Raw genomic sequence first — 26,439 nt, forward strand, 5'->3', positions numbered from 1 at the left:
CTAAGACACCACTGTCCTCTCAGGGGCTGCAGCCAGCCTGTGGCGGGTAAGGTACAGTTGCAGCTGGCACCTGAGATTCTGGATGCACTTGGATTTCAGAACCATGATCTCATCCAGCTGGGTCACAAAATCTTCAAAATCCTGAGAAAGGAAACAAAAGGACAAATGGAGCTTTTGCTCTTGCTGGCCCTCTGCCAGATCTGCTTTTCTAGTCCCTCCTCTTGCAGGAAAATTTCAGAACCCAGGCCACTCCTCTAGCTGGAAAATGGTTAGGATAGTTGCTGTGGCACAGGGTCGGGGCCCACTTCTCTGCATTTGAGACACTCTACGTAGAGGTATTTTTTGCGGCAGCAGGGTGTTTTGGTAGAAATAACTCTGGTCTGCAGGCTGGTCACTGTTAGTCACAGAAGGAGGCCCAAAAAGCCGCTAGGAAGGCAGAGTGGCTAGGACTAGAGGCTTCAAACATTTTAGCCTGGGCATGGGGAGTAGAGATGGCACCATCTCCCACCTGTACCTCTACCTACTTAAGCTGTCTCAGAGGAGTGGCAAGGGAAGGCACAAGGCCTCAGTAATGGTTAGTATGTGACAACAGACCCTTACCCCACACATAACCATAGCCAACAAAGATTACCATCAAACTAGCTGCAGGCTAATTCCCAACAGCCCCCAAGTGTTTAGCCAAGGCTACTTACATTAGAAACCAGCAGGCTCATCAGGGTCTCCTCCTTGGAGCCTAGCTCGGCCATTTCATCCAGCTGTTCCTGGTGTGCTTGGATGACCACCTGCCTTGGAATACCAGAGGGGACACTATGATCCTCTTGGCCTCCTGTCCTCTCCTGGGTAGCTTTCTGGAGCTGAACCTCATTTCTAGGCTGGGATTTGCCTCTGCCCAAAGTGGTCAAGGATTTGACCAGGGCCAGCTCACCACCCACCTCCCCAATCACTTGTTGTTCCTCAGGACTAGTCAAAGGATTGGGTAGTAATGAGATACAGAAAAATAGACGGGTTTCTTAAGCTGTCCCCTGCTACTGAGGGACAGGGCTGGGTGCTGCTTCTCTTCCACAGGAGCTGCCCATTTCCCACAGCTTCCCTGCAGAAAGGTTATCAAGGTTGTGACCACTGCAGCTGGCATACTTGGTACAAGGTGGAGCCTACTGCCTAGACTGCTATCATTTCTACTTCCTGTGGAGGGTCCAGGGACCAAAGCAGAGGGTTTGAGTTAAAAGCTGGAGGACCTGCCTTTTGTCAGACTCTAATGATAGGTAGAGACCATGGAGCAGCAATTGTCCATCTGGAGAGGCAAGCTCCTCACTTGTGTATCCCTGCATGGCCTTCTCTTGCTTTATGACAAAACATTAAACTGGGGTGGGAGTGGAGGTATGAAAGGGGCTCAAGTCTTAGTCCAACTTACTGTGCTTGCTTCAGGGTGGGCTGATGGAGTGTCTCTGCAGTCTTGGGAGAACAGCTGTGGGCCAGGGGAGAGCCTGGCCTTGCTCTACACCTTGAGACTGGCCTGTGTTTGAGCCATGGGATGTCTTTATAGCAGGCCAACTTCATGGGGTCTGTGGACAAACCAAGCTCCTGCCAACCAAACCTTGTAGGATGTTTTCTCTGAGCCCAGGATTGGTCACTACTTCCTGTTTGTGCAGTGAGTGTAGGTCCAGACTGAGGCACCCCAGTATGTATGGTAGGGAAGGGCTTTCTTGGGAAACCCCAGGAGCCACCCAGCTCTACCTCTTCGGCATCGGCATCGGCATCATACTGCTCACCACCCACATGTTCCGGGGAGAAGAGGGCAGTCTCTCTGCTCTGGCAGGCCTCTCCCAGGTCAGCCTCTCTGTTGGGCTGCTTGTCAGGTGGGTGCTGACGAATGGGTGATGGAGACAGAGCTGGAAGATCACCCCCAGGCTTACTGTCAGGGGGAGATGAGGACAGCCACAGGTGCCCAGCTGCTGAAGGCACTGGCAAGACTGCCTCTTGATCACCAGATGACACTGTGTGGCCCAAAACTGGCCCCCCTATGCTCTCTGCCACTGGACTATGCATAGCTCTATCCTGGGCCAGCTGCTCCAAGGGAGAACCCTCATCATCTGGGTTCTCCAGGAGGGACACGGTGAGGGGAGCCATCAGTCCAGAAGCATATTCAGAGCACATGCCTAATTGCCCTCTAGAGTCTTCTCCTTGGAAAGCATTACTGTTTTTCACTGTTCTAGTCACTTGAATTGGGCTATCTTCACTGACTTCTCTCAAAGGTGTGGTGACTGTGTCTCTTTGGTCAGGGGATCCAGGAACTACGCTGTGAGATAGTGAGAAAGTGAAACCATCTTCCTCTGGGGATGGCAAGCTGTTCTCAGTCTGCCCAGGAACCTCACTTCTGAAGGCATCGTGTCTGAGATCAAAGGCAGGGCCTCCACCTCTTTTCTGGCCATGTATAAAATCTACCTGTGAGCAGTAAGGCTTCTCTGCCGGGTTGTCTCTGGGAGAATGCCCTGAGGAGGTGGAGTCCTCCTCTCTGCTCCAATCTAAGGGCACCTTACTTGGGCTGCTGCTATGATCGAGTGCTGCTCTTGTGTGGCTTATGGGGTCCCTGGAGCACACCCAGCTTTCACTTAGACCTTTCTCATGACCGTAAGTCCTGGGGCTAGAAAATAGACTCTCCCGCCTTTCTGCTGCCTGCTCCTCAGGACCTTGCTCCCCCCTCTGATGAAGGAAGAATGAGTCTTCGCTATTCTCCAGGGTGTTCCTCTGCTTTGTGGTCCTCTGACTGGAGACATGTGAAAAAGAATCTTCACTGAAATCACTGTCATCAAGGTCCTCAACTTGGGCTCCATCATGGCTCTCAGAACAAGAGTGGAACAGAGAGGGAGTTTCATTCTGAAGCTGACCTTCTGGCGTCCTGTACTGGCATAAAAACCTTTCCAGTGGTTGGTAATTTAACTTTTGTTGGAGGAGAGGAGGCTGCTGGAATTGCTGGTGATAAAAACGTAAATGTTCCTCCCTGTCCTTCTGATGTGGAGGGATGTTTGTCCAAGTTCCAGCGGCAGGCCTGCCTCCCTTGCTGTCCTGACCATACTCTGTTATGTGGTGGGTGTTGCCAAAGGAAAGCTCAATTCGTGACACAAGCTGCTTCTGTACTGGCTGCACAGTTTGAACTTTCTTGTACTTGGTGGGCAGCTTACCATGCACTTCTTCTGGACCTGGAGCTCTGCTTCCCCACCCAAGGGCAGTTTTGTTGCCAATTTGATTTTTCTCAGAGCACAAGAGTGCTGACTCTTGTGCCTTTTTTTTGGCCAAATGTCCAAACCTTATGGTTCCTTTGACAGGGCTGGTCTGAATGACCCACTCTTGAGGAAGACTCCCTCTGGAGCTACCCCTTTTACCAGGGACTTTAGGTACAGAAGCAAAAGGGATGTTGGGTGGGTGGCTGGCCAGAGGATGGGTCTTCCCTCTTGTGGAGCCAGGTGCCACTGTGAGTGATTGCTGAAGCCCCAGCTTTACTTTCTTGGGAGAACCCTTGTCCTCTGGCAGGGCCACAGGGGAGCTCTGAATTCGTTTTGGGGAGGAGCTTCCAGATGTCCGATTTCGACTGGTAGCTGAAGCACAACACTTAATGCCTTTCTTTAGTTCTTTGACCCTGTAAATAACCATTTTTTATGTTAAATGTGTATTTGGGCATGTTCTGCAATTCCTTTTCTATAGCTTTCTGGGAAAACAAAAACCAAAGAAAAGTATTACAAGGATTAGGAGTTATTTTTTTTTTATCTGGAGAGATTAAAAGGGGACATTCTATTTCAGCATGAGATACCCCTCTGCACCTGAATAAAAAAGAGCAGTGTCTTCTCTGAGGATATAAGTATGCACCCAACATTCCACGATCAGAAGAGTTTTGGAGGCCGAGCGTGGTGGCTCACGCCTGTAATCCTAGCACTCTGGGAGGCCGAGGCAGGAGGATCGCTCGAGGTCAGGAGTTCAAGACCAGCCTGAGCAAGAGTGAGATCCCGTCTCTACTAAAAATAGAAGGAAATTAGCTGGACAACTAAAAATATATATAGAAAAAATTAGCCGGGCATGGTGGTGCATGCCTGTAGTCCCAGCTACTTGGGAGGCTGAGGCAGTAGGATTGCTTGAGCCCAGGAGTTTGAGATTGCTATGAGCTAGGCTGACGCCACGGCACTCTAGCCCGGGCAACAGAGTGAGACTCTGTCTCAAAAATAAAAAAAGAGAGTTTTGGAAATCACCACAGGTCCCATGCAAGGGACAGGCTAGAGAAACCAGTCTCAGAACTGTACTGTTTATGCAGGGCCCACACTGTGCTTCCTGAAGATGGGCCAACTCAGGAGTTCATGTCTATCACTCACCTGCAAACCACCCCCTTTCAGGCTTCTCGGGCAAAATGAATTCCCTCAAACCTGCTGGGCCCTTCAGGAAGCAAAACTTCCAGAAATAAGTAGGCTTGTGCTAATTCCATTAAGGAAAAATGACTTGTCTATTTCCAGGATTTCTCAACCTTAGCACTACTGACATTTTGCACCAGATAGTTCTTTATTGTAGGGGCTGTCTTATGCACTGTAGGATGTTTAGCAGCATACTTGGCATCTACCTACCAGATGCCAGTAGCACTTCTCCCCAGTCATGACAATCAAAAATGTCTCACCCACTGTAAGAGACATGTGAGAGCCACTAACTGCAGATGAGCCTTTGGAAAGTTCCTGCCCTTCTCTGGGCCTCTGTTTATCCTCCTGTAAAATGTCTTGGGTTGGTCCCTTCTGGACCTACATACAATTTGGGCTGAGACCAGCAGGAAGAAAACTTCACTGAGGCTTCCACCCTACATTAATATTTGATTTTTCACTAGCCATTTAAAAGCCACTGATGGGGTCAACTCCTGAACAAGGGAATGTGTCATCTTCCTCTTGTCACACTTGCAAAATGACAGGGTCTACCAGGTCACATTCTTCAAAGGACCAGTTGCTCTAAGAACAGCATTGTAGAGCTCAAGGTCAGATCTCTGTGTGTGAGAGACCTATAAGCATATGTGCATACACACACACACAAACATACACAAATGGCCATCTGGGATCCGACTTACCGGTCAGCATAGCGCAAGGTATTCAGAGTATGTTCAGTGGCCACGTGACTTGGTGAGATATTGGCGATCATGCAGGTTTTGGCATTGCCAATGAAAGAGTCCTTCAGGACCTACTCAAAACAGAAAGCAGGTCAATGAATGACATGGACTAACAAAGGGCATAGTGGCTACTTATTATGTGCAAGATGCTGGGCCATAGCTCTCTGTTCACAAAAAAGGCAATTCACAAAAGAAGAAATACAAATGACTAATAAACACAGAAAAAGCTCACCATCTCACCACCAAGCAAAAAAAAAAAAAAAAAGAAGCAAACAAACCATTAAACAACCTAATATATCCCACTAATTGAGATTTGTCTAAAAGAAAAAAAAACTAATACACATATATATATATATATATGTATATGTATATTACAAATAAGACTAAAAAAGACTGATGATACCTTGGCCTGGTGAGGGTCCAGAGAAATAGGCACTCTTCTACACTGCCATGTATCATGTACCATGAACTGGTACAAGCTTTTCAGAGGGCAGTTTGGCAATATGTATCAAAATGTAAAAAAAGCTGGGTGCAGTGGTATGTGCCTGTAGTCCCAGCTACTAGAGAGGGTGAGGCAGGAGGATAACTTGAGCCCATGAGTTCAAGACCAGCCTCAGCCATGTAATGAGACTTTATCTCAAAAAAAAAAGGTAAAATGTATGCACATTATTGGCTTGGCAATTATACTTCTAGGACTTTATTGCAAGGAGATAATTGCTCAATTGACCAAAAAAAAAAAAAGACTCTCATGATATTCATTACATTTTTTATAATAATGAAATTTAGTAACAATCTATTAATAGTTACTAATTTATAAACAAGAAACAAACTAATTATAAATTGAATGCAATACAACCATTAAAAATGATTATATCTGGACTTAGGAACACGAAAAGATATCTAAAATTTAAATCTTTGAGTGAAAATGATGTATATGATTCCTTAACTCTATTAGCGGATCTGTGTGTGTATATGGGGGCAGAGAGATAACTGGAAATGTAGCAGCAGTTATCACCATGGACTGGGATTTAAAGGTTTTTATCTTCTTTTTCTTTTTTTTTTTTATGCAACACTGTTTTGAAGACATACCTTCTTCTTTGTATTTGTATGTACAGTTGGAATTATTATGCTTTAATTAAATAGGAACACATTTTCTGGGGATGGGGAGCTTATTATTTAAAATATAATAAAGCCAATGTCAGAATCAGGACTAACCACCTATAAGAAGCATTTCCTTGGTCCCTGATTGAAATCACATTTGAGAATACACACTCTAAGCCATAGATCACCAATTTTGACTGGTAAGAAGCTGTTTTTATAGATTCTGCCCCAGGTCCTATGGGCCTGCTAGTCTAGCTGCACAGAGTAGAACCCTTCCCATGTGCTAGGCTGGCTTCATTCTGCAGCGTATAAAGATCCTATCCTAGACCTCCCTCTACCACATCTATCTTCTACTGTACCCAGGACATAGTGCAGAGAGGAACCAGGGCATCCATAACTGCCTTCACAGCTATTTATACCTAGGTAGACCTCTCCCCATCTACCCTTCTGCGGCAATTTTGAATGCTGACTTAACATCTGTTGGTGTTTTCTGTTAATAAAAAAGCACATCTTCATGACCAAGAAATAGAAAAAATTACCTGTTTGTCCCACCACACAGAATAATCACAATTAACATTTGCATAATTTTCTGTGTGGCATTTTTTTTTTTCCTCATCGCACATTTTTTTAAACTATAAAAACAGGCTGGGTTTGGTGGCTCATATCTGTAATCCCAGCACTTTGGGAGGCCAAAGTGGGAGGATCACTTGAGGCTGGGAGTTTGAGACTAGCCTGGGCAACATAGTGAGACCTTGTCTCACCAAAAAATAGAAAAATTAGCCAGGTGTGGTGGTGCACACCTGTAGTCCCAGCTACTCAGGAAGCTGAGGTGGAAAGATGGCTTGAGCCAGGAGATTGAGGTTGCATTGAGCTATGATTAGGCCACTGTACTCTAGCCTGGGCAACAGAATGAAACTCTTTCTATTAAAAAGAAAAGAAAAGAAAACAACAACAACAACAACAACAACAAAAAACAAGTGGTCACACCACACATGCTCTTTTAAAAATGTGAAAAATTGCAGTTCCATCTTTATGTTCATTGTTACTCTCCAAATAGAGCCAATGCTAACTGTTTCTTTGGTATCTTTAAATGTTTTCCTCTGTGGGGCTAAATATGTAATAGAAAAAATGCTTTAGGACCACACAGGCAATTACATTATTATATTATTCTACAGCTTGCATCACGATGGATCACAGTCATCTTTCCTATCAGTCCATGTAGAAAATCTATCTCCTTCTTTTTAACTGCTTGTAACCATTATTTTTTTGTGCTGAAACACTATTCTAAAGCTTAGAGCCAAGAAAGTACTAAGTACAACTACGTCACCCTCTTCAAAGAAAGGCTCAGAGATGTCACAAATCAAGATTTCTGTACACCAGAAATAAACAGAAAAATGGTGACCAGAAGAGTGCAGCCCATGGGACCCCAGCTGCCCAGTACTACAGATATCTCTGCCTCTCTCAAGTCCTAGCACAGGTTGAGTATCCCTTATCTGAAGTGCTTGGGAACAGAAGTAGTTCAGATTTTGATTATTTTGGACTCTGGAATATTTGTCTTTTACTTCCAGTTGTGCATCCCTAATCTAAAAATCCAAAATCTGAAATGTTCCAGTGACCATTTCCTTTGAGTATCATATTGGCACTCAAAAAGTTTTGGATTCTGGAGCATTTCAGATTTCGGATTTTCAAATTAGGGATATCAACTTGTAGACTGAGAGCTCCTAGTAGGAATGTGACTCATCCCCTACATCTTTTCCCCACTATGCCTAGCATCGCGTCTTGCTGACAGTGGATACTCTACTAAATGAATAAATGAATGAAAGAAGGAACAAATGAATGAACCAGAACAAACTCAAGGCTCACATTTAATTTTACCTGAGTTAATTTGCTTTGCCTGAAGGGAGTATGGGTGTGTTCCTGATCCAGTGCTCGGATACATTCCTTCAGCTGAAAAGTGGGAGAATAAGCACATCAAATATTACATGCAAAGAGAGAATAACAGATCAGATGTTGTATCCATAGTAAGCTTATTTTTCTTAAATAAACCACACTCAGGTAATCTTCCAAAAGGAAGTAAAAATGCCCTGGAGTTTCCTGTTCAACAAGAAAACTCCCAACAGGATGGGAAACACCATCCTGTGCTGCATAGCTAAGGCCTCGCAACAAAGGGCTAGGATCCTAGGATTAGCTCTGGGTTGATAGTAGGGGACAGACAAACTCAGGGACCTACTCTCAAGTCCTAGCATCCAAGTTTATGTGGCGGTAGTTCTGTTTACTAGCTCCCTATGTCTCCTCACACTGTTTCCAACTATTAATGCACTTAAGTAGAGAAAATATCTATACCCTCTTCCCCCTCTTCCTGCTCACATACACACACTTCTAGGTGTAGATTCAAATATAGATTCAAATATAAGTTATCTGCATGGGGTAGGAGAAATTCTAGAGTCAGAGCTGGGATAGAACTGAGAAATCACCTAGGTCTACTCCTTCATTTTAAAAGAGCAGGGTCTGTGGCCCAAAGGAAAAGGAATATTACTTGCTCCCAGGCACATCTCCTCAGTGAGAAGTGCTCATTGGATATCACTACGGACAGCAAGTACCCGGACATGTGGACCTCCAGGAGCAAAACATCCATCAGAAACAGCACTGGGGGTACGGGGCACAAGATAAGGGAGAAGAGACTTTCTATTTCTGAGGCCAAAACCAGTAAATGAAAAGGAAAGGAGGGAAGAAGATGGAAGCAATCCCTTGGAAGTGCCAGTGCTTCTAGTCCACCAAGAACTGGTAATTAGCTTGAGAGTTTGCTACGGCTGTTCTTAGAGGCAGCTATAGAGGCCCACAACTGCCTTCCCCATCCCCATCCAAGAAGCTGTAGGGAATAAAAAGGTATAAGGAAATTACCACCTTTATTAAAAATCAATACAATATCCCTCAACTTTAACACAGGGAAGATTCTCCAGGAGAACCCTGCCCCTGGGTTATACCTGCTCCTCACATGTTCAAATCCAAGAGTGGCCACCAATCCCTATGAGCCCTTAGATCCTTTTAGCCCTGCTGAATCAGAATACAATGGTCAACAGACTTTACTATACACTAAAGGAGAGCCAAGGGAAACACTCAGGAAAGAACCAAGGGACACCTTTTTACATATCACAAAGAATGACATTTGATCCTATTCTATTAATAGAAGGTTTGTTCCTAGGCCTCTTTACATGCTATAGCTCATATGAGATAGACATAGTCAAGCCCCAGAGAGTTGTATGACTTCACAGGTACTTCTTCCCAGGTTTTGTAGTTGATTCCTGGACCATCGTGTAAAATACCAGAATCACAGATTTCTGGTTAGAGGCTATGGACCCTTGACCAATTCACTTAACTCACATGTGCCTAAGAATCCTAAAGTGAGAATAAGAGAACTTGTTTAACTTGCCTCAGAGTTGTTGGGACAACTAAACTGACAGGCTTATAGCAAAGGCTAAAAATATATTGGTTCCTATAAGGGCTCTTTGGAGAAATGGTTGATGGCAGGGAAAGTATAAGATGAGCAGTGCCAAAAGGTGCTCAACAGATGATAGGGGCAGATCAAAGGGAAATGGGAACCAATTTGAAAGAGTTCTCAATAGTCAAATCTGGTACAATGTGAGCAACACTTATAATCCAATGAATAAAAGAAATATTCATTGACTAATCTATTAAATAATAATTTAATAAATAAGTAGGAGAGAAAGAGCAGCTCTTCCTCAGAGCAGATTTCCAAGTAATTAATGAAGAAAGAATGGGAATAGAAAATCCCATGAGATAAACACCACAGTACTAACTGCTGCAGATAAGAATCATCAACGATCGTTAAAATTAGGTAGTAAACGTGTGATGTAAAATAGGATATTAGCATAGTTTCAAAGTATCTCCCTACAAGATACTTATTAATTACAAAGGGGAAAACAGTAACTTTACAGTGGAGAAACCTGCACACACCACCTTAACTGATTATGGTTAATATCACTAGTAATAAGACATACGGACATCACGCACTATTATGGGCTGGATGTTTGTGTCATCCCAAATTCTCATGTTGAAACCCTAATCCCCAATGTGATGGTATTAGGAGTGGGGCCTTTGGGAGGTGATTAGTTCTTGAGGGTGGAATACTCATGAATGAGATTAGTGCCCTTGTAAGAGAGACCCAGAGAACTCTCTCCCCCCTTTCCACCTTGTGAGGACACTGAGAAGACAGCTGTCTATGAACTAGGAATTGAGCTCTCACCAGACACTGAATCTGCTGCTGCCCTGATCTTGGACCCCCCAGTTTCCAGAACTATAAGAAATAAATGTTTGTTGTTTAAGCCACTCAGTCTATGGTATATAGGATCCTGGACCCAAAAAAGGACAGTAGTGGGACTATTTATGAACGTCAAATAAGGTCTGTAGATTAGTTAATAGTGTTATACCAATGTTAATTTATTGATTTAGATCATTGTACTATGGTCATGTAAGATGTTAACACTAGGGGAAGCTGAGTAAAGGGCATACAGGAATGCTGTGTATGAGTTTTGCAACTTTTTTGGCAAATCTGAAATTATCCCCAAATTAAAAAAAAAAAAAAAAAGATGCTGGTTCCCTCTCTCGCCTCTCTCATTCTCCCAATTTATCTTTCATGAGGCCTGGAAAGAATGTACCTAACTGATCCTTTCTGATCAAAAGGACCTAAATAATGAAGACGGGCACAAGGCAGCTCTATGTAGCTGTAAGAAGAAATGAGGAAGATCTCTACATACAACTATGGAGTGATCTCCAGAATACTTTAAGTTAAAAAAGCAAAGTGCTAATCCTAGCACTCTGGGAGGCCAAGATGGGAGGATCATTTGAGGCCAGGAGTTCCAGACCAGCCTGAGCAAGAGCAAGACCTCATCTCTACAAAACAGAAAAATTAGCCAGGTGTGGTAGCATGTGCCTGTAATACCAGCTACTTGGGAGGCTGAGGCAGGAGAATGATCACTTGAGACCAGGAGTTTGAGGTTACAGTGAGCTATGATGACATCACTGCATTCTATTCTAGCCCAGGCAACACAGTGAGATTTTGTCTCAAAAAAAAAAAAAAAAAAAAAAAGCAAAGTGCCGAACAGTTTTCAGAGTATGTTAGCTTTTTTAACTGCAAACATATATAGGTAGAAAAATGGTTATATAAGGTGAGGGAGGTAACAAGGTTGAGGGGACAGTGATGGAAACCAGACTTCTCTAAATATGGCTTGTTTTACAATATTTACTTTAAAACCATGTATATGTTTCAAATAATTAACAAAAAGAATTATAAAACAAAATGAAATCAAAATAAAGAAAGCAATTCTTTTTTTTTAAATTTATTTTTATTTTTTGAGATAGAGTCTCACTCTGTTACCCAGGGTAGAGTGCCGTGGTGTCAGCCTAGCTCACAGCAACCTCAAACTCCTGGGCTCAAGCAATCCCTGCCTCAGACTCCTGAGTAGCTGGGACTATAGGCATGTTGCCACCATGCCCGGCTAATTTTTTCTATATCTTTTTAGTTGTCCAGCTAATTTCTTTCTATTTTTTTTTAGTAGAGATGGGGGTCTCACTCTTGCTCAGGCTGGTCTTGAACTCCTGAGTTCAAACAATCCACCCGCCTCGGCCTCCCAGAGTGTTAGGATTACTGGCGTGAGCCACCACACCTGCCAAAGAAAGCAATTCTTAAAACCCAAACTAAAATCAAACAAATGAGCCTACCACTATGAAATTGGTAGGGTTACACACAAAGAAGAATTATTCCAAGTGATTGTACAACACAATATTATGACTGTCCATTCTTTGCAGGATACAACCTAATGGTAAAAGGAAAACTGTAAAGAAACCTCAAAAACTAAAACTGAATTAATTAATCATATTATAAATAATATTAGCATTATTTAAAAATATATATATATATTGAGGTACAGCAAATAAATTATATCAATGCTAGGAACTAAGATTCTAGCATAAGAGAAAAGGGAGGCAAATATAAATTTTAAAAAGTTAAATAAAAATCCTGAAATCTTAATTTTAAATTAATTTGTTGCAATGAATCCCTCATATTTTTCTCTTTCAAAACAAAAAATAAAACCTTATTTCCTGGCTCTGTCCATCAAAAAGGCCTAGAAGCAAGGACTAACCCAGTAGTAGTCAGCACCCCTAGCATATGGACTGAGGTCTCTAAATACCATTCCCCTCTAAAAGACACCAAGGGTCATTGAAGAAATGACTCATTCAAGGTCTGGGAAGGAAATGTACAAGAAGAGCCTGGAATATCTTGTCATACCAGAAAGCCAGGAAGCTATCAAAGACTAATAAAGTTGTGTCAAAAAGACATAGGACATTCTTGCAAAGGCTTCCATTGGCCAAAGATGTGCAATTTAAGCAGCAAAAAGAATAATGATTACAATGGGTTTATAATAATACAAAAAAAGAAGTAAACAACAACAATAAATTCATGGATTATGTTTTGGTAACAAGGACACCAATTCATTCTGAAAACTGGTGAATAAAGTTAAAGAATCAAGCATTTATCTTAAAACTATATTTCAGGATAACCAGATAGTTGAGGGAAAGTTCTTTCCAGCTAACACATACAGAAAGAATATTATAATTAGAACATCAACATTTTGGAACCCCTAATGAAACAATAGATATAGACAAGATTCATCAATGGCTGCTAAAATTATTAGGTTAAAAATGCTGATGGGAAACTTGATAATGGAGGAATTAGATTGACAGCAATCTTAAAATTACAAAAAGTAAGATCTAGATATTCTATACCTCCTGATATATTACTATAGGAACTCTAAGAACTACCTATGAATTATTTTTGCCAAAAAAAAAAAAGGAACCTAAATCTGATCAAGTTACTAGTTCAGTGTTGTCCCAATAGAAATGTGTGAGCCACATATGTAAACCATACAAGTAATTTTAAATTTCTAATAGCTACATTTAAAAAAATAAAAACAGGTGAAACTGAAATTAACATTAATTATATATTTTATTTAACTCAATATGTCTAAAATATTATTTCAACATGTAATAAATATGAAAAAATATTAATAAGATATTTTACATGCTTTTTTGGGTAGTAAGTCTTCAAAATCCAGTGTATACTTTATACTTAGAGCATATCTCAATTCAGACCAGCCACATTTTAAGGGCTTAACAGCCACACATGTGGTGTTGTGTTGTGTTTTGTTTTGTTTTGTTTTTGTTTTTTGAGACAGAGTCTCACTCTCTTGCCTGGGCTAGAGTGCTATGGCGTCACCCTAGCTCACAGCAACCTCAAACTCTTGGGCTCAAGCAATCCTCCTGCCTCAGCCTTCTGGGTAGCTAAGCCTATAGGCACGCGCCACCATGCCCAGCTAATTTTTTCTATTTTTAGTTGTTTGGCTAATTTCTTTCTATTTTTAGTAGAGACGGGGTGTCGCTCTTGCTCAGGCTGGTCTCAAACTCCTGAGCTCAAGCAATCCTCCTGCCTCAGCCTCCCAAAGTGCTAGGATTATAGGCGTGAGCCACCGTGCCTGGCCCACACATGTGGTTAATGGCTACCACATTGAACAGCACAGATATAGATCTTTAACCACTTTACAAGAAATATAAAGGATGGAGTAACATGTTAAACATCAACATTGGGGTGCAGTCAGCCAAATCCAAAGTGTAGGAAATCTTACAGGACAAGTGACCCAGTTTTCTTCACAAATATGTTGATATAGAAAAAAATAAAAGAGGGATTAAGAACTGACATAGTATTCAACCCCCCACTGCTAAATTTGACTGGCTTTAAAAAAAAAAGAAAAAAAAAAAAAAGAACTGACATAGGATCTTGTTTGCATCTTGGTTTGAACAGGTTAACTGTAAAAAGACATTTACAGGACGATTGGAGAAATTATAATACTTCCTATTAGATAACAGATAATAATTATTTCTTTAAGTATGATATGGTATTGTGGTTACATTAAAAAATAAGAGTTCTTATCTCTTGGAGATATATAATGAAAATACTTATGGAAGAAATGACATGATGACTAGAATTTTCTTTAAAATAATCCAACTGGGGGAGGAAGGAGTTGGTTAAATTTTTCATGTCGATTAACTGTTGAATCTGGGTGACAGGTATATAGGAGATTATTTATTATTTGTTCCACTTTTGTGTGTTTGAAAAATTAATACAATTTTAAAACTTGGAGAGAGGGAGAAAGTTTATTTTCTGCTTACTGTAGTTGCTGAAAGGGTACCATTCAGCAACTGTAGAAATCACCTGTTCCTAACTGGCAGGGATTGACCAGAGGAAAAGGCAGCAGGGAAAGAAGAGAAGAATTGGCCAGAATTGCTGATTGGGCAGCCTCTAATCTCCAACCCTGGAATTCCATTGCTAGATAACAGTATGCCAGCTGCTCTGCTGATTCCACCCCACCCTCACCCACTTTGGCTGCATGTAAAGGGCAAAATATCTCAAGAAGGATTTTTAGATTAAAGATTATGAAGAACTTACAGCCAGAAGACTCTGGTTTATTTCTGCACCTTCCATCTTTGTCTGCCTGTCAGAGTCCCTGGCATCTGCTGCTCTTTCACTGCCAGCCAAGTCAATAAAAGAGATCCTAGAGAAAAGACAGCAGCAATGAATTCTTCGAGGCTTTGTTTATTTTTACATCCGTCAGCATTTTGTGACCTCAGGAAGAAACTAACACTGGTCCATCCTCAGGAAAGAAAAAATATTACTGTTGGCTTTCCAAAACTATCACAAGATTTTGATTTGTCAGTCAGCTGCTGTTAGCACTGTTCACTCAGACATTTCTGTTGATTTTAATCACTTGTGAGAAAGTATGACTGAAATTAATAACGGAAGGGTCATTTCCCAAAAGGCTAAATGAACACAATGCAAATCACTTAGGTGACCACTTAGATAATTAAATAGAAACTTTTGTGGGCTGCTTTCCAGCAAAAAAAAAAAAAGAAAGAAAGAAAGAAAAGGAAAAGAAAGAAAAAAAAGACTCATTACTCAGAGGTGAGATAGGCTCATCCATCAGTGTGGCAGAGTTTGCTAAGATAGCACCAGAGAAGCAATGAATGTATCCAATTGTCTTATGGCTTCTTTTAAGAAGAATGGATTAATCCCCCACCCCGGCCCTTTTTTTTTGGCCTATAAGCTTTCTGAGATGCCTTCCCTGCTGTTTCTCTGCTGAAACTATATTTCACATTAGAAGCAATCAATGTCCCTTTTAATAACTTAGGGTTGACCAACAATAGGTCATTACTTTGTGGTTAATCAACCGATGGTACTTTAGTACAGTGATTTATTTCAGGGCTAACAACTCTACTCTGTATTGCTAAAATGAAGAACTCCGTGGTGGCAGGGTGTCCTGTTGTTGATAACACATATTTCAAAGTCACAATAAGGAAAGGCAGACAATGCAATTCCCTGCATATTTCCAGCTCACCTGCCAAATGTCCTCTTGGCTGAATCTTTGATCTGAATTTGGATGATAGCATGGGAGCGGGAGGAGTCTGCATTAACTCCAGTGGCTCCAGTGCTGCGCTCCTTGCTTCCCTTTAAGATTACCTGAAAATAAAATCCATAGGATAACTTCCCCAAGGAGAAAACAAAGCCCTCTGGCTCCAAAGAGTTGGCTAAGAGCAGGAGAGACCAGACATAGTTTTGTCAGTGCTCTGCAGTTTTTTCTGTCCAGGTGGAAAACTGCCCAAACACTAAATCATACATAGTGAGTACCCAATGGCAAAAAAACAATGTGGAATACTAATCTCGCAGGAGAACATTCAGTAGCTCAAGAGCTAATTTACTTCTTGATCTCATATACTCTTTTTAGTGTCTTTAATGGATTTAGTCTAACTAAAAATCCCTACGGCATAACTCGGCTCCAAAGGAAGGTCTCATAATACCCATCTGTCTTAGTAACTGAGGCAAAGGACCAAAATGTGCATCATGGAATGACTAATCACATCCACCTGTTCACATCCACCAGGGTGAGGTCAAAAAGGAGGGCAGACCTGATGTGTAGGAACATAGAAGTGATGAGTAATTGTGATTACCATGAGCCTATGGTTTCACTTGAGACCAATCCTCCCCAACCCCCAACTGGGAATAAAGACTAACTGTGGTCCCCCTGGCCACAAGGGGATCAGGGAGAGGAGGTGAACCCTTAGGATTGGCCCCTAGCCACTAAAAACACAGCCATATATGAACATGCTGCCCTGATTTTGGATAGAGGGAGGAGTGTTGATGACTGAGAATCAAAAAGGCAAAGAACTTTAAAAATATTATTTGATAGAATTCTCACGAAAGCCTAATGTAAGGTGAATACGATTATTATCCCCAGTTTACAGCTGAGGAATAAATTCAGAGGCTGATTTGTTCAGAATCAAATAGCCATTGTGTGGAAGAGCCAAATTCCACATCTAGTATGTCTGACTCCAAAGTCCTTGTGGTTTCCACTAAGGGTAAGGAAGTCCTACCTCATTTTATATCAATCTCTCACAGTTTTAATTTATATCATATTGTACATAGCCACCTTCCAAGTAAAGAATCCAAAAGTTTCATGCCTGTAATCCTAGCACTCTGGGAGGCCAAGGCGGGCGGATCGTTTGAGCTCAGGAGTTCAAGACCAGCCTGAGCAAGAAGAGCAAGGGCCCTGTCTCTACTAAAAAAAATAGAAAGAAATTAGCTGGACAACTAAAAATATATAGAAAAAATTAGCCGGGCATGGTGGCGCATGCCTGTAGTCCCAGCTACTTGGGAGGCTGAGGCAGTAGGATTGTTTGATTTGTCTGAGCCCAGGAGTTTGAGGTTGCTGTGAGCTAGGCTGATGCCACAGCACTCTAGCTCGGGCAATAGAGTGAGACTCTGTCTCCCAAAAAAAAAACACTAAAGAATTTACATCTTTGTACAAACTTCCAAAATGTAAACTATTATTAGTTCTTTTCATAAATGTAAAACAGTCATGGGATCGCCAGTATAAGCCAAAAATGGAATGAGGAAGGAAGGACATAAAAGAAAAGAGAGAAACAATCTATTCAGGAGAAATGCACGTCTGGGCAAAATTAATGCAATCACCTTAAAAATCACCAGGCCCCCTTTTCCTCTCACTACCTTCTTTTTCTCAAACTCCTCCTTCCCTAACTAAATTCTATTGGGCAAGTTTCTAAATCTAGATTGATCCTTCCTTCCTTTATTGCTTCCTCCCTCCTTCCTTCCTTCCCCCATTTATTTATTTATTTATTTATTTGTCTTACTCTGTCGCCTGATCTACAGTGTAGTGGTGTCACCATAGTTCACTGCAACCTCAAATTCTTGGGCTCTAGCAATCCTCCCACCTCAGTCTCCTGAGTAGCGAGTACTACAGGTGTACACCACCATACCCAGCTAATTTTTCTATATTTTGAAGAGACAGGGTCTTGCTATGTTGCTCAGGCTGGTCTCAAACCCTAGCCTCGGCCTCCCAAAGTGCTAGGATTGCAGGTGTGAGCCACCGCACCCAGCTAAATCTAGATCCTTTAGAGAGAACGTGTTATATAAATAGTGAAATAGGAACCTGCTAAAATAGGAAGGAAAAGGCCGGGTGCGGTGGCTCATGCCTGTAATCCTAGCACTCTGGGAGGCCGAGGCGGGCGGATGGTTTGAGCTCAGGAGTTCGAGACCAGCCTGAGCAAGAGCAAGACCCTGTCTCTACTAAAAATAGAAAGAAATTATTTGGACAGCTAAAAATATATGTAGAAAAATTAGCCGGGCATGGTGGTGCATGCCTGTAGTCTCAGCCACTCGGGAGGCTGAGGCAGGAGGATTGCTTGAGCCCAGGAGTTTGAGGTTGCTGTGAGCTAGGCTGACGCCACGGCACTCTAGCCCAGGCAACAGAGTGAGACTCTGTCTCAAAAAATAAAATAAAATGAAATAAAATAGGAAGTAAAGACAACTGGTGAATTCTGTGGTGCTGGTAAACATTCAGGGACTTAATAAGTGATACGTCACACTTTGAGCCAATATGATGAGAATTTTATGTGTATTATCTCATTTCCTTCTATCATCCAATCCAACCATCTATTATCATCTACATGTTTCAGACTCAGAAAGACAAATGATATGCTCAAGGATACATGGTACTGGTACCCAGCTCCATCTGGTTATAAGGCTTTAATCACTAACCTTTCCTAAACAAATATCAAAGGGCTGTGAGCACTTCAGTAGTATAGCACTGTGTATAAAGTCTCTATCATCCACATACAACTAAAGCCCATCTAGGAGAAGCCCTTGTTGTGTGAGCCTCTGTTACCAATTATAACCAAGGCAATGATAAAACATGAAAAAGGTTTATCAGGCCAGGTGCGGTGGCTCACACCTGTAATGCTAGCACTCTGGGAGGACGAGGTGGGAAGATTACTTGAGACTACAAGTTCAAGACCAGCCTGGGCAATAGCAAGACCTCATCTCTACAAAAAATTAAAAACTTAGCCGGGTGTGGTGGCATGTGCCTGTAGTCCCAGCTACTTAGGTGGCTGAGACAGGAGGATTGCTTGAGCCCAGGATTTCAAGGCTGCAGTGAACTATGATGATACCACTGCACTCTAGCATGGGCAACAGAATGAGACCTTGTATCAAAAAAAAAAAAAGAAAAAGGTTTATCAGAAGTCCCGGGAATGGATACCTACAATTACATAAAATGGCTATAGGAAAGACTTAAGAAACTGTGAATCTCTAAAACTGAAAAAATGCTCATTAACTACAAGTAGCCATGCATGAGTGATCCTGAGGATGATCTGAGAGGGTAATGACCAAAGGTGACACTTCAGCAGATACACAGGTGATACCTGAGTAAGTATCAACAGTGATACCTGAGAGACAGTGAAAATGTGACACCTGAGTTAGCAAGTACTGTTGTTTCAAGTCAATGAATTTTTATGAGGGTAACTGTAAGATCTTCATAATTTATATCAACTTTCTACCTTGATCTCAGCTGGCTTCCTGCTCGTAGAATACCACATGTATTGCAGTCTGAGGATATCAATGGTGATAATACAATAATATACTGACTAATAAGAAACTTCTTTCTGCTTTTTCTAGAAACCATACTTTACGATAGAACACTGCTGTAAACTCTTCTAGGCTAGAGGAGTTGATTTGACACCAGACTGCCTATTAGCACAGTTATGGTCCATAGGCAAGGAAAAAAGACTTCCTCCTAGTGTTTGCTCCTTTCTCATTTAATTGGTCTGCTCTCCAGGGACAAAGGAATCTTGAGGACCACACTCCTGGCCAAATGAAGGAATGGCTGGAGGAAGTAAGGGCAAGAGGACAACATGGAATAGGAATGTGAGAAACAATTTCCTTAGGACTCCACAGTGGAGGGAGCTCTGTATAGCTTAAAATGATCACAGCTTCAGGGAAGCCCCTTTAACAACACATTCCACACACTTCTGTTCTGTGTCTGTCTTTACAATCACTAGAAAAGGGCTCTTAGGTGATCCCCTAAAATAGACACACTCAGGTCCTATCCTCAGGTTTTGGATTCCAGGGCCCAGGAATCTGATAATCACACAAGTATGAGGTCTCAGCCGTTAAGCAAAATTTACCTACTGTATTTGTCCCAGGAAAAATAAACTGTTAGAAAAAGACGCACATCAATGGTGGGCCACCATGCTATTTCATACACTCGGGTCCCAATTCTTTTTTTTTTTTGAGATAGAGTCTCGCTCTGTTACCTGGACTAGAGTGAGTGCCGTGGTGTCAGCCTAGCTCACAGCAACTTCAAACTCCTGGGCTTAAGCGATCCTACTGCCTCAGCCTCCCAAGTAGCTGGGACTACAGGCATGCGCCACCATGCCCAGCTAATTTTTTCTATATATATTTTTAGTTGGCCAAATAATTTCTATTTTTAGTAGAGATGGGGTCTCGCTCTTGCTCAGGCTGGTCTCGAACTCCTGACCTCGAGCGATCCACCCGCCTCGGCCTCCCAGAGTGCTAGGATTACAGGCATGAGCCACCATGCCCGGCAGAGTCCCAACTCTTAATTTTGAAAAAGCAACAACAAAATTTCAAACAAATCCTGTTATCTGAAGGTTTTTTTTGTTGTTTTAAGTTCAAACACAGCTCTTTAAATACCTAATTTTAAGCAAATGATCACAGAATATATTGTCATAAACACATTAATTCATTCAGTGAGTATCTTTTCTCTTACTTTCTTAAGAAAAATTGATCTCTAACTATATACTACAGGTGGTATAGTATAGTGAAAAGGACTTCAGAGTAAGGTTAATATGAGCTGGATTTCTGCTCTGCCAGCCATTAGCTATGTGATCCTTGGTTGTCAGTTAATTTTAGCCTCAGTTTTCTCATCTGTGAAATGAAGCTTATAATATTTACCTTATTATGATTTTGTGATGATTAAATGGGATAATATTTGCAAAAACCTCTGGCAAAATGTTTGGTAGATAGTTAGTGCTTGGTAAACATTTGTAATTATTATTAGAACATAGTGAGAAGAAGGCAAGAAAGACGAGAGCAGAATCAGCTAGAGGGGCTTTAACTTTGGCACTCGTTGGAAGCACTTCTACAATGCCAAACCTGACTGCTTTACCTAGTCCCTTGAGCTTGGTGGAAGGCTCAGGCACTTGTCCCTGGAGGGATGTACTAAGAAGCTGTACTAACGGTAAGTCTTGTTAAGTACCCGGCCTGTCCCAGTCTTCTCCCCTAATTTACTGCAGCCAGGCTCATTGGATGTACTAGAAGAATGACTACGATGGCTGTACTTTAGAATCTCCTGGGGGAGCTTTTAATATAGTACCCATCCTCATATATTGCTGGTGGGAATATAAAATGGTGCAGTCACTTTGGAAAACAGTATGGATGTTCCTCAAAAAAGTATGACCCAGCAATTCCACTCCTAGGCATACACATTCAAGAAAACCAAAAACATTTGTCCACACAAAAACTTTTGTACATGAGCTGGGCAAGGTGGCTCACACCTATAATCCCAGTGACTTGGAAGGCTGAGGTGGGTGGATTGCTTGAGGCCAGGAGTTCAAGACCAGCCTGGGCAACATAGCAAGACCCTGTCACTTAAAAAAAAAAAAAAATCAGCCGGGCATGGTGGCACGTGCCTTTAGTCCCAGCTACTTGGGAGGCTGAGGCAGGAGGATCACTTGAACCCATTTCAAATGAGGCTGCAGTGAGCTATGATTGCACTACTGAACTCCAGCCTGGGTGACAGACCAAGACCCTGTCTCTAAGGAAAAAAAAAGAGAAAGAAAATGTTGACAAGGATGAACAGCAATGGGATTGCTCATATACTGCTTGTGGGAATGAATGTACACTGCTTTGGAAAACAATTTGCATCATTTAGTGAAGTTGAAAATATCCATGTCCTCTGACCCAATCATTTCACAACTAGGTATATATCCTAGAGAACCCATGTGGTTTGTATTGAAATACATGTATAAGATAAGGGCACTCACAGCAGCATTATTCAGAATAGCTCCAAAATAGAAACAACCCCACTGTCCATTAACAGGAGAATGGATAAACTGTGGTATGTTCCTATAATGAAAATACTGTACAGCAAATAAAAATGAACAAAACTACAGTCATACACAAAAACATAAATAGAACTCAAAAGTATGCTATTGACTGGGCACAGTGGCTCATGCATGTAATTCCAGTGCTTTCAGAGGCCGAGGTGGGAGGATCACTTGAGACCAGGAGTTGGAGACCAGCCTGGCAATATAGAGACCCCATTTCTACAAAAATATTAAAAAATTAGCTGGGCATGGTGGTGCACACCTGTACTCCTAGCTACTTGGGAGGCTGATGTGGGAGGAATGCTTGAGCTCAGGCTGTAGTGAGCTATGATTGTGCCAATATACTCCAGTCTGGGCAACAGAGTGAGACCCTGTCTCAAAAAAAAAAAAAAAAGCACATAATATTGAGCAAAAGAAGCAAGACACAAAAGAGACAAAAGAGTACATATAGGCTGGGTGCAGTGGCTCACGCCTGTAATCCTAGCACTCTGGGAGGCTGAGGTGGGTGGATCGTTGAGCTCAGGAGTTCAAGATCGCCTAAGCAAGAGCGAGACCATGTCTCTACTAAAAATAGAAAGAAATTGGCCGGGCGCGGTGGCTCACGCCTGTAATCCTAGCACTCTGGGAGGCTGAGGCGGGTGGATTGCTCAAGGTCAGGAGTTCGAGACCAGCCTGAGCGAGACCCCGTCTCTACTAAAAATAGAAAGACATTATATGGACACCTAAAAATCTATATAGAAAAAATTAGCCGGGCATAGTGGCGCATGCCTGTAGTCCCAGCTACTCGGGAGGCTGAGGCAGTAGGATCGCTTAAGCCCAGGAGTTTGAGGTTGCTGTGAGCTAAGCTGACGCCACGGCACTCACTCTAGCCTGGGCAACAAAGTGAGACTCTGTCTCAACAAAAAAAAAAAAAAAAAAAAAAAAAAAAAAAGAAATTAGCTGGACAACTAAAAATATATAGAAAAAATTAGCCGGGCATGGTGGCGCGTGCCTGTAGTCCCAGCTACTTGGGAGGCTGAGGCAGGAGGATTGCTTGAGCCCAGGAATTTGAGGTTGCTGTGAGCTCGGCTGATGCCACAGCACTCTAGCCCAAGGAACAGAGTAAGACTCTGTCTCCAAAAAGAAGAGCACACAGTATGGTTCTATTCAAAGTCCAAAAACAGGTGAAAACTAAGTTAAATGTTTAGGGATGAACATATAGGTGGTAAAACTCTGAGAAAGAACAAGAAGGTGATTAGCATAAAAGTCAGGATAATGGGAGTATGACTGGAAGATCACACAGGGGATTTGGGGAGTGTTACAGTGTTATATTTCTTGATTTGAATAGTTGATTACAAGGGTGCTTGATTCTTTTACTGTATACATTTAGGTTTTATGCATTTTTTTGGTATAGTACTTTTTTTCACAATAAAAAAGGCTCAACTATTTTATTAAGCAAAGAAGAAAATTCTCTGAACGATCCAATGTAAAGCCAGAGTTGAGGACCACTGACTGCATCAAAGGAACGTTCACCAGAAATATATTTTTATATATGTTAATAAATGCCTAGAACAGGGGGAAAAAAACTAAATATTCTAAAAACTGTTGACAGTGAATATCTCAGTGGAGAGTAGAAGGGGGAAAATTGTACATACTAGGAAGTGCCTTATTTTCTATCTTCTCATATATTTCTGTGATGTTTAGATTTAGTAATTAGCAAGTATTGCTTTTTTTTTTTTTTTCTTGAGACAGAGTCTGATTCTGTTGCCCAGGCTAGAGTGCCATGGCGTCAGCCTAGCTCACAGCAACCTCAAACTCCTAGGCTCAAGCGATCCTACTGCCTCAGCCTCCCGAGTAGCTGGGACTACAGGCATGTGCCACCATGCCCGGCTAATTTTTTCTATATATTTTTAGCCGTTCAGATCATTTCTTTCTATTTTTCTGTAGAGACAAGGTCTCGCTCTTGCTCAGGCTGGTCTCTGACTCCTGACCTCGAGTGATCCTCCCGTCTCGGCCTCCCAGAGTGCTAGGATTACAGGCATGAGCCACCACGCCCGGCCTCAAGTATTGCTTTTGTTATTAATAAAAGCATATTTTAAAAGTTCTTTGGAAGGATATACAGAAAACTAATAAAATTAGTTACCTCAGGAAAGGGGACTGGAAGGTGGTATTTTCACTGTAGCTTTTGAATTATTTTTCCTGTTTATTTATTTATTTACATCCCTGTCCCTCCCCTGTAGCTTTTGAATTTTGAACCCATGTGATAGCATTACTTATTAAAAATTTTATTTAAAATAAGGATATTTGTCTCTAGCAGCTTTTCCCAGAGCCCACTGCTATAGAGAAACATACTAGCAGCCTTTGAAACTGGCCCAAGAGTATCCTTTCATGCATTGGGTTCTCCCAAATGTCCTACCTCTCACTACCATGGTATTGTGACATCAACTCTGTAGAGAAATAAGCTATCTTCTCAGGAGAGGCCTCACATTTTACAAATGTGAAGTGGTGCTTGTTATTGCCCTTTACCTAAATCTGAGTCCATTATACTTGCTAGGAAGCAAAATGAATAAGGGTAAAATAAAGAAGGAAGAATTAATTACCTCTAAGAGGAGTTCCACACTATCCACCTGAAGTTCTTGCAGTCCCACTATCTGTACCACGCGCTTGCTGTCTTCTCTTGGGAAGAGCCTACAGATGCAAGAATGAGGTTGGTATGGCAGTGCTGCTATAACAGACTTTGTTCTTCCCTCCCCAGAAACCATTCTACCACTGCCCCATTAAGTAGCAGTTTTGCCATTTGAGTGGGATGGATGTTCATCTTTTCCCCAACCTTAACCTCCTGACCTCAGGTCCAAGATTCAGGGGAGGTCCTTGATTGTTGTAAACAAATCAGCAGATTTGGTGACAATTAAAAGAATGAGCACATAACCCAGACCTGTGACAATCAGTAAATGGTATGTTCCTGGCTACAGTGATTGGTTCAGGAGTGGACATGGGATCTCTACTGGTACAATCAAAATAAAGTCTTGGTCTCCTGTTGTTAGGTGCTTGGTGGTAAGGTGCTCTCCCTTTCTCTCTGGAAGCGAAAGCATGTGTCCCTGGAAGCAGTGGTAGACATTTGTATCTACAAAGAGAGCTAGTTTCAGGATGAAGCCAACACCACAGAAGGTAAAAAACAGAGAAATGCAAAGAAACTGGGTTCTTATTACATCCTTGAGCTGCTAGAGTAAACCAACCCTGAAGCTTGACTGTCCTCCAGGCTTTCCAGTTTGAGCCAATGATTTCCCTAAATGATTAAGCCAATATAAATGGGGTTTTCTCTTATCTGCAACATAAAGTGAATGCCTCAGGCCTGCATGTAAGGTAATGAATGGTTATGGTCTACCATCATCATTAAACCAGATCTACTGAGGGGCATGTATTGAATCTATCAAACACTCTTAAGATTACTTTTCTCCCTTACTGATACTGATTAAAGTTAAGAATAGAATTCTACTTCATAGCCAAAAAAAAAAAAAAAAAATTTACTCAAAAAAATTTTTTTCTCAGTCTGTGCTTAATCCCAAGTCTCCAAACTTCTTTTTACCAAAGAATTGGAGGAAAACAGCCTTACCCATGCCCATGATCTCTCAGAAAACAACTCTATTGGAACAGTTAGGCTTCTGGAATCAAAGAAGGATCTAGCTGCTAGACACAGTGGTGTGCGCCTCTAGTTCTAGCTACCAGGGAAGCTGAGGTGGGGAGGACTGCTTGAGCAGTACATCATGATCACACCTGTGAATAAGCTACTGAACTCCAGCCTGGGCAACACAGTGAGACCCTGTCTCTCAAAAAACATAAAAAAACTGAAGAATCTAGCTTTCAGAGCTCTGGTGTTACTCTTGAACATATTTCCCAGGCCCCATTCCCTGAGCTCAGGGAATGTTCCTCATGGACAGACAAAATGTACTGCTAGATTTTTAAATCCTGTGAGAAGTATATTTCTATCACTTTTTATGCAAGAGTATAAAAACAATTTATCCTCTATTTTTCGGAATTAATTTGAAGATCCCTAAGCTCTGTTTTCCAGTTTAAGAGGTAGACTGAGCATATATATACTTCTGTCCACCCTTGTCAAAGCCCACTATTATTACAGAAAATATATCTTATTACAAAAACAACAGGATAAAGCATAACAGCATAAATGGAAAGGCAGCCATCAGTGGACCAGAATGTTCAGAAGTCCTAGAAAGGAAGGAAAAAAGAGATCATATTGGCTAACTAACCAGAGATTTAAATAAAAAAACCCCGAAAAGCCAAAGCCCGACACACTTGTAGCGTATGAATCTTCCCTAGTGACCCTCAGAGAAGTGTCAAACCCAGCAATTAGTATACGCTTATCCCTCTGGCTACAATTAAAGAATTCAAATATATAGGGCAATAATCTGGGTACTTCATTAAAGAACTGCATTCAAAAAGAGCTGGGTATCTTAACTGTCCCGTCACCCAAATAAACAAATAAAACACATGCACATAGCATAACAGTGGCTTTCATCCTTATGCCAATAAGAGACCCGGTCTTGCTCTGTCATCCAGGCTGGAGTGCAGTGACACGATCATAGCTCACTGCAGCCTTGAACTCCTGGGCTCAAGTGATCTCCCGCTTCAGCCTCCTAAGTAGCTGGGACTACAGTTGTGAG

General features: G+C 41.8%; 1 protein-coding gene across 1 annotated transcript in view; it reads right to left on the reverse strand.

Moving 5' to 3' along the window:
* KIF24 (kinesin family member 24) overlaps positions 1–26,439 on the reverse strand; it is a 46,737-nt gene continuing 20,298 nt past the window's right edge. The window contains exons 5-12 of the mRNA XM_069472129.1: positions 24,361–24,448; positions 15,697–15,818; positions 14,751–14,856; positions 8,105–8,176; positions 5,090–5,199; positions 1,412–3,634; positions 693–786; positions 1–141 (exon numbers count right to left, since the gene is read on the reverse strand). Of these exons, the coding sequence (XP_069328230.1) occupies positions 1–141; positions 693–786; positions 1,412–3,634; positions 5,090–5,199; positions 8,105–8,176; positions 14,751–14,856; positions 15,697–15,818; positions 24,361–24,448 (2,956 nt within the window). The remainder of the gene's footprint in view (positions 142–692; positions 787–1,411; positions 3,635–5,089; positions 5,200–8,104; positions 8,177–14,750; positions 14,857–15,696; positions 15,819–24,360; positions 24,449–26,439) is intronic.

Source organism: Eulemur rufifrons, chromosome 7 (genome assembly GCF_041146395.1).
Source record: "Eulemur rufifrons isolate Redbay chromosome 7, OSU_ERuf_1, whole genome shotgun sequence".
Taxonomy (NCBI): domain Eukaryota; kingdom Metazoa; phylum Chordata; class Mammalia; order Primates; family Lemuridae; genus Eulemur; species Eulemur rufifrons.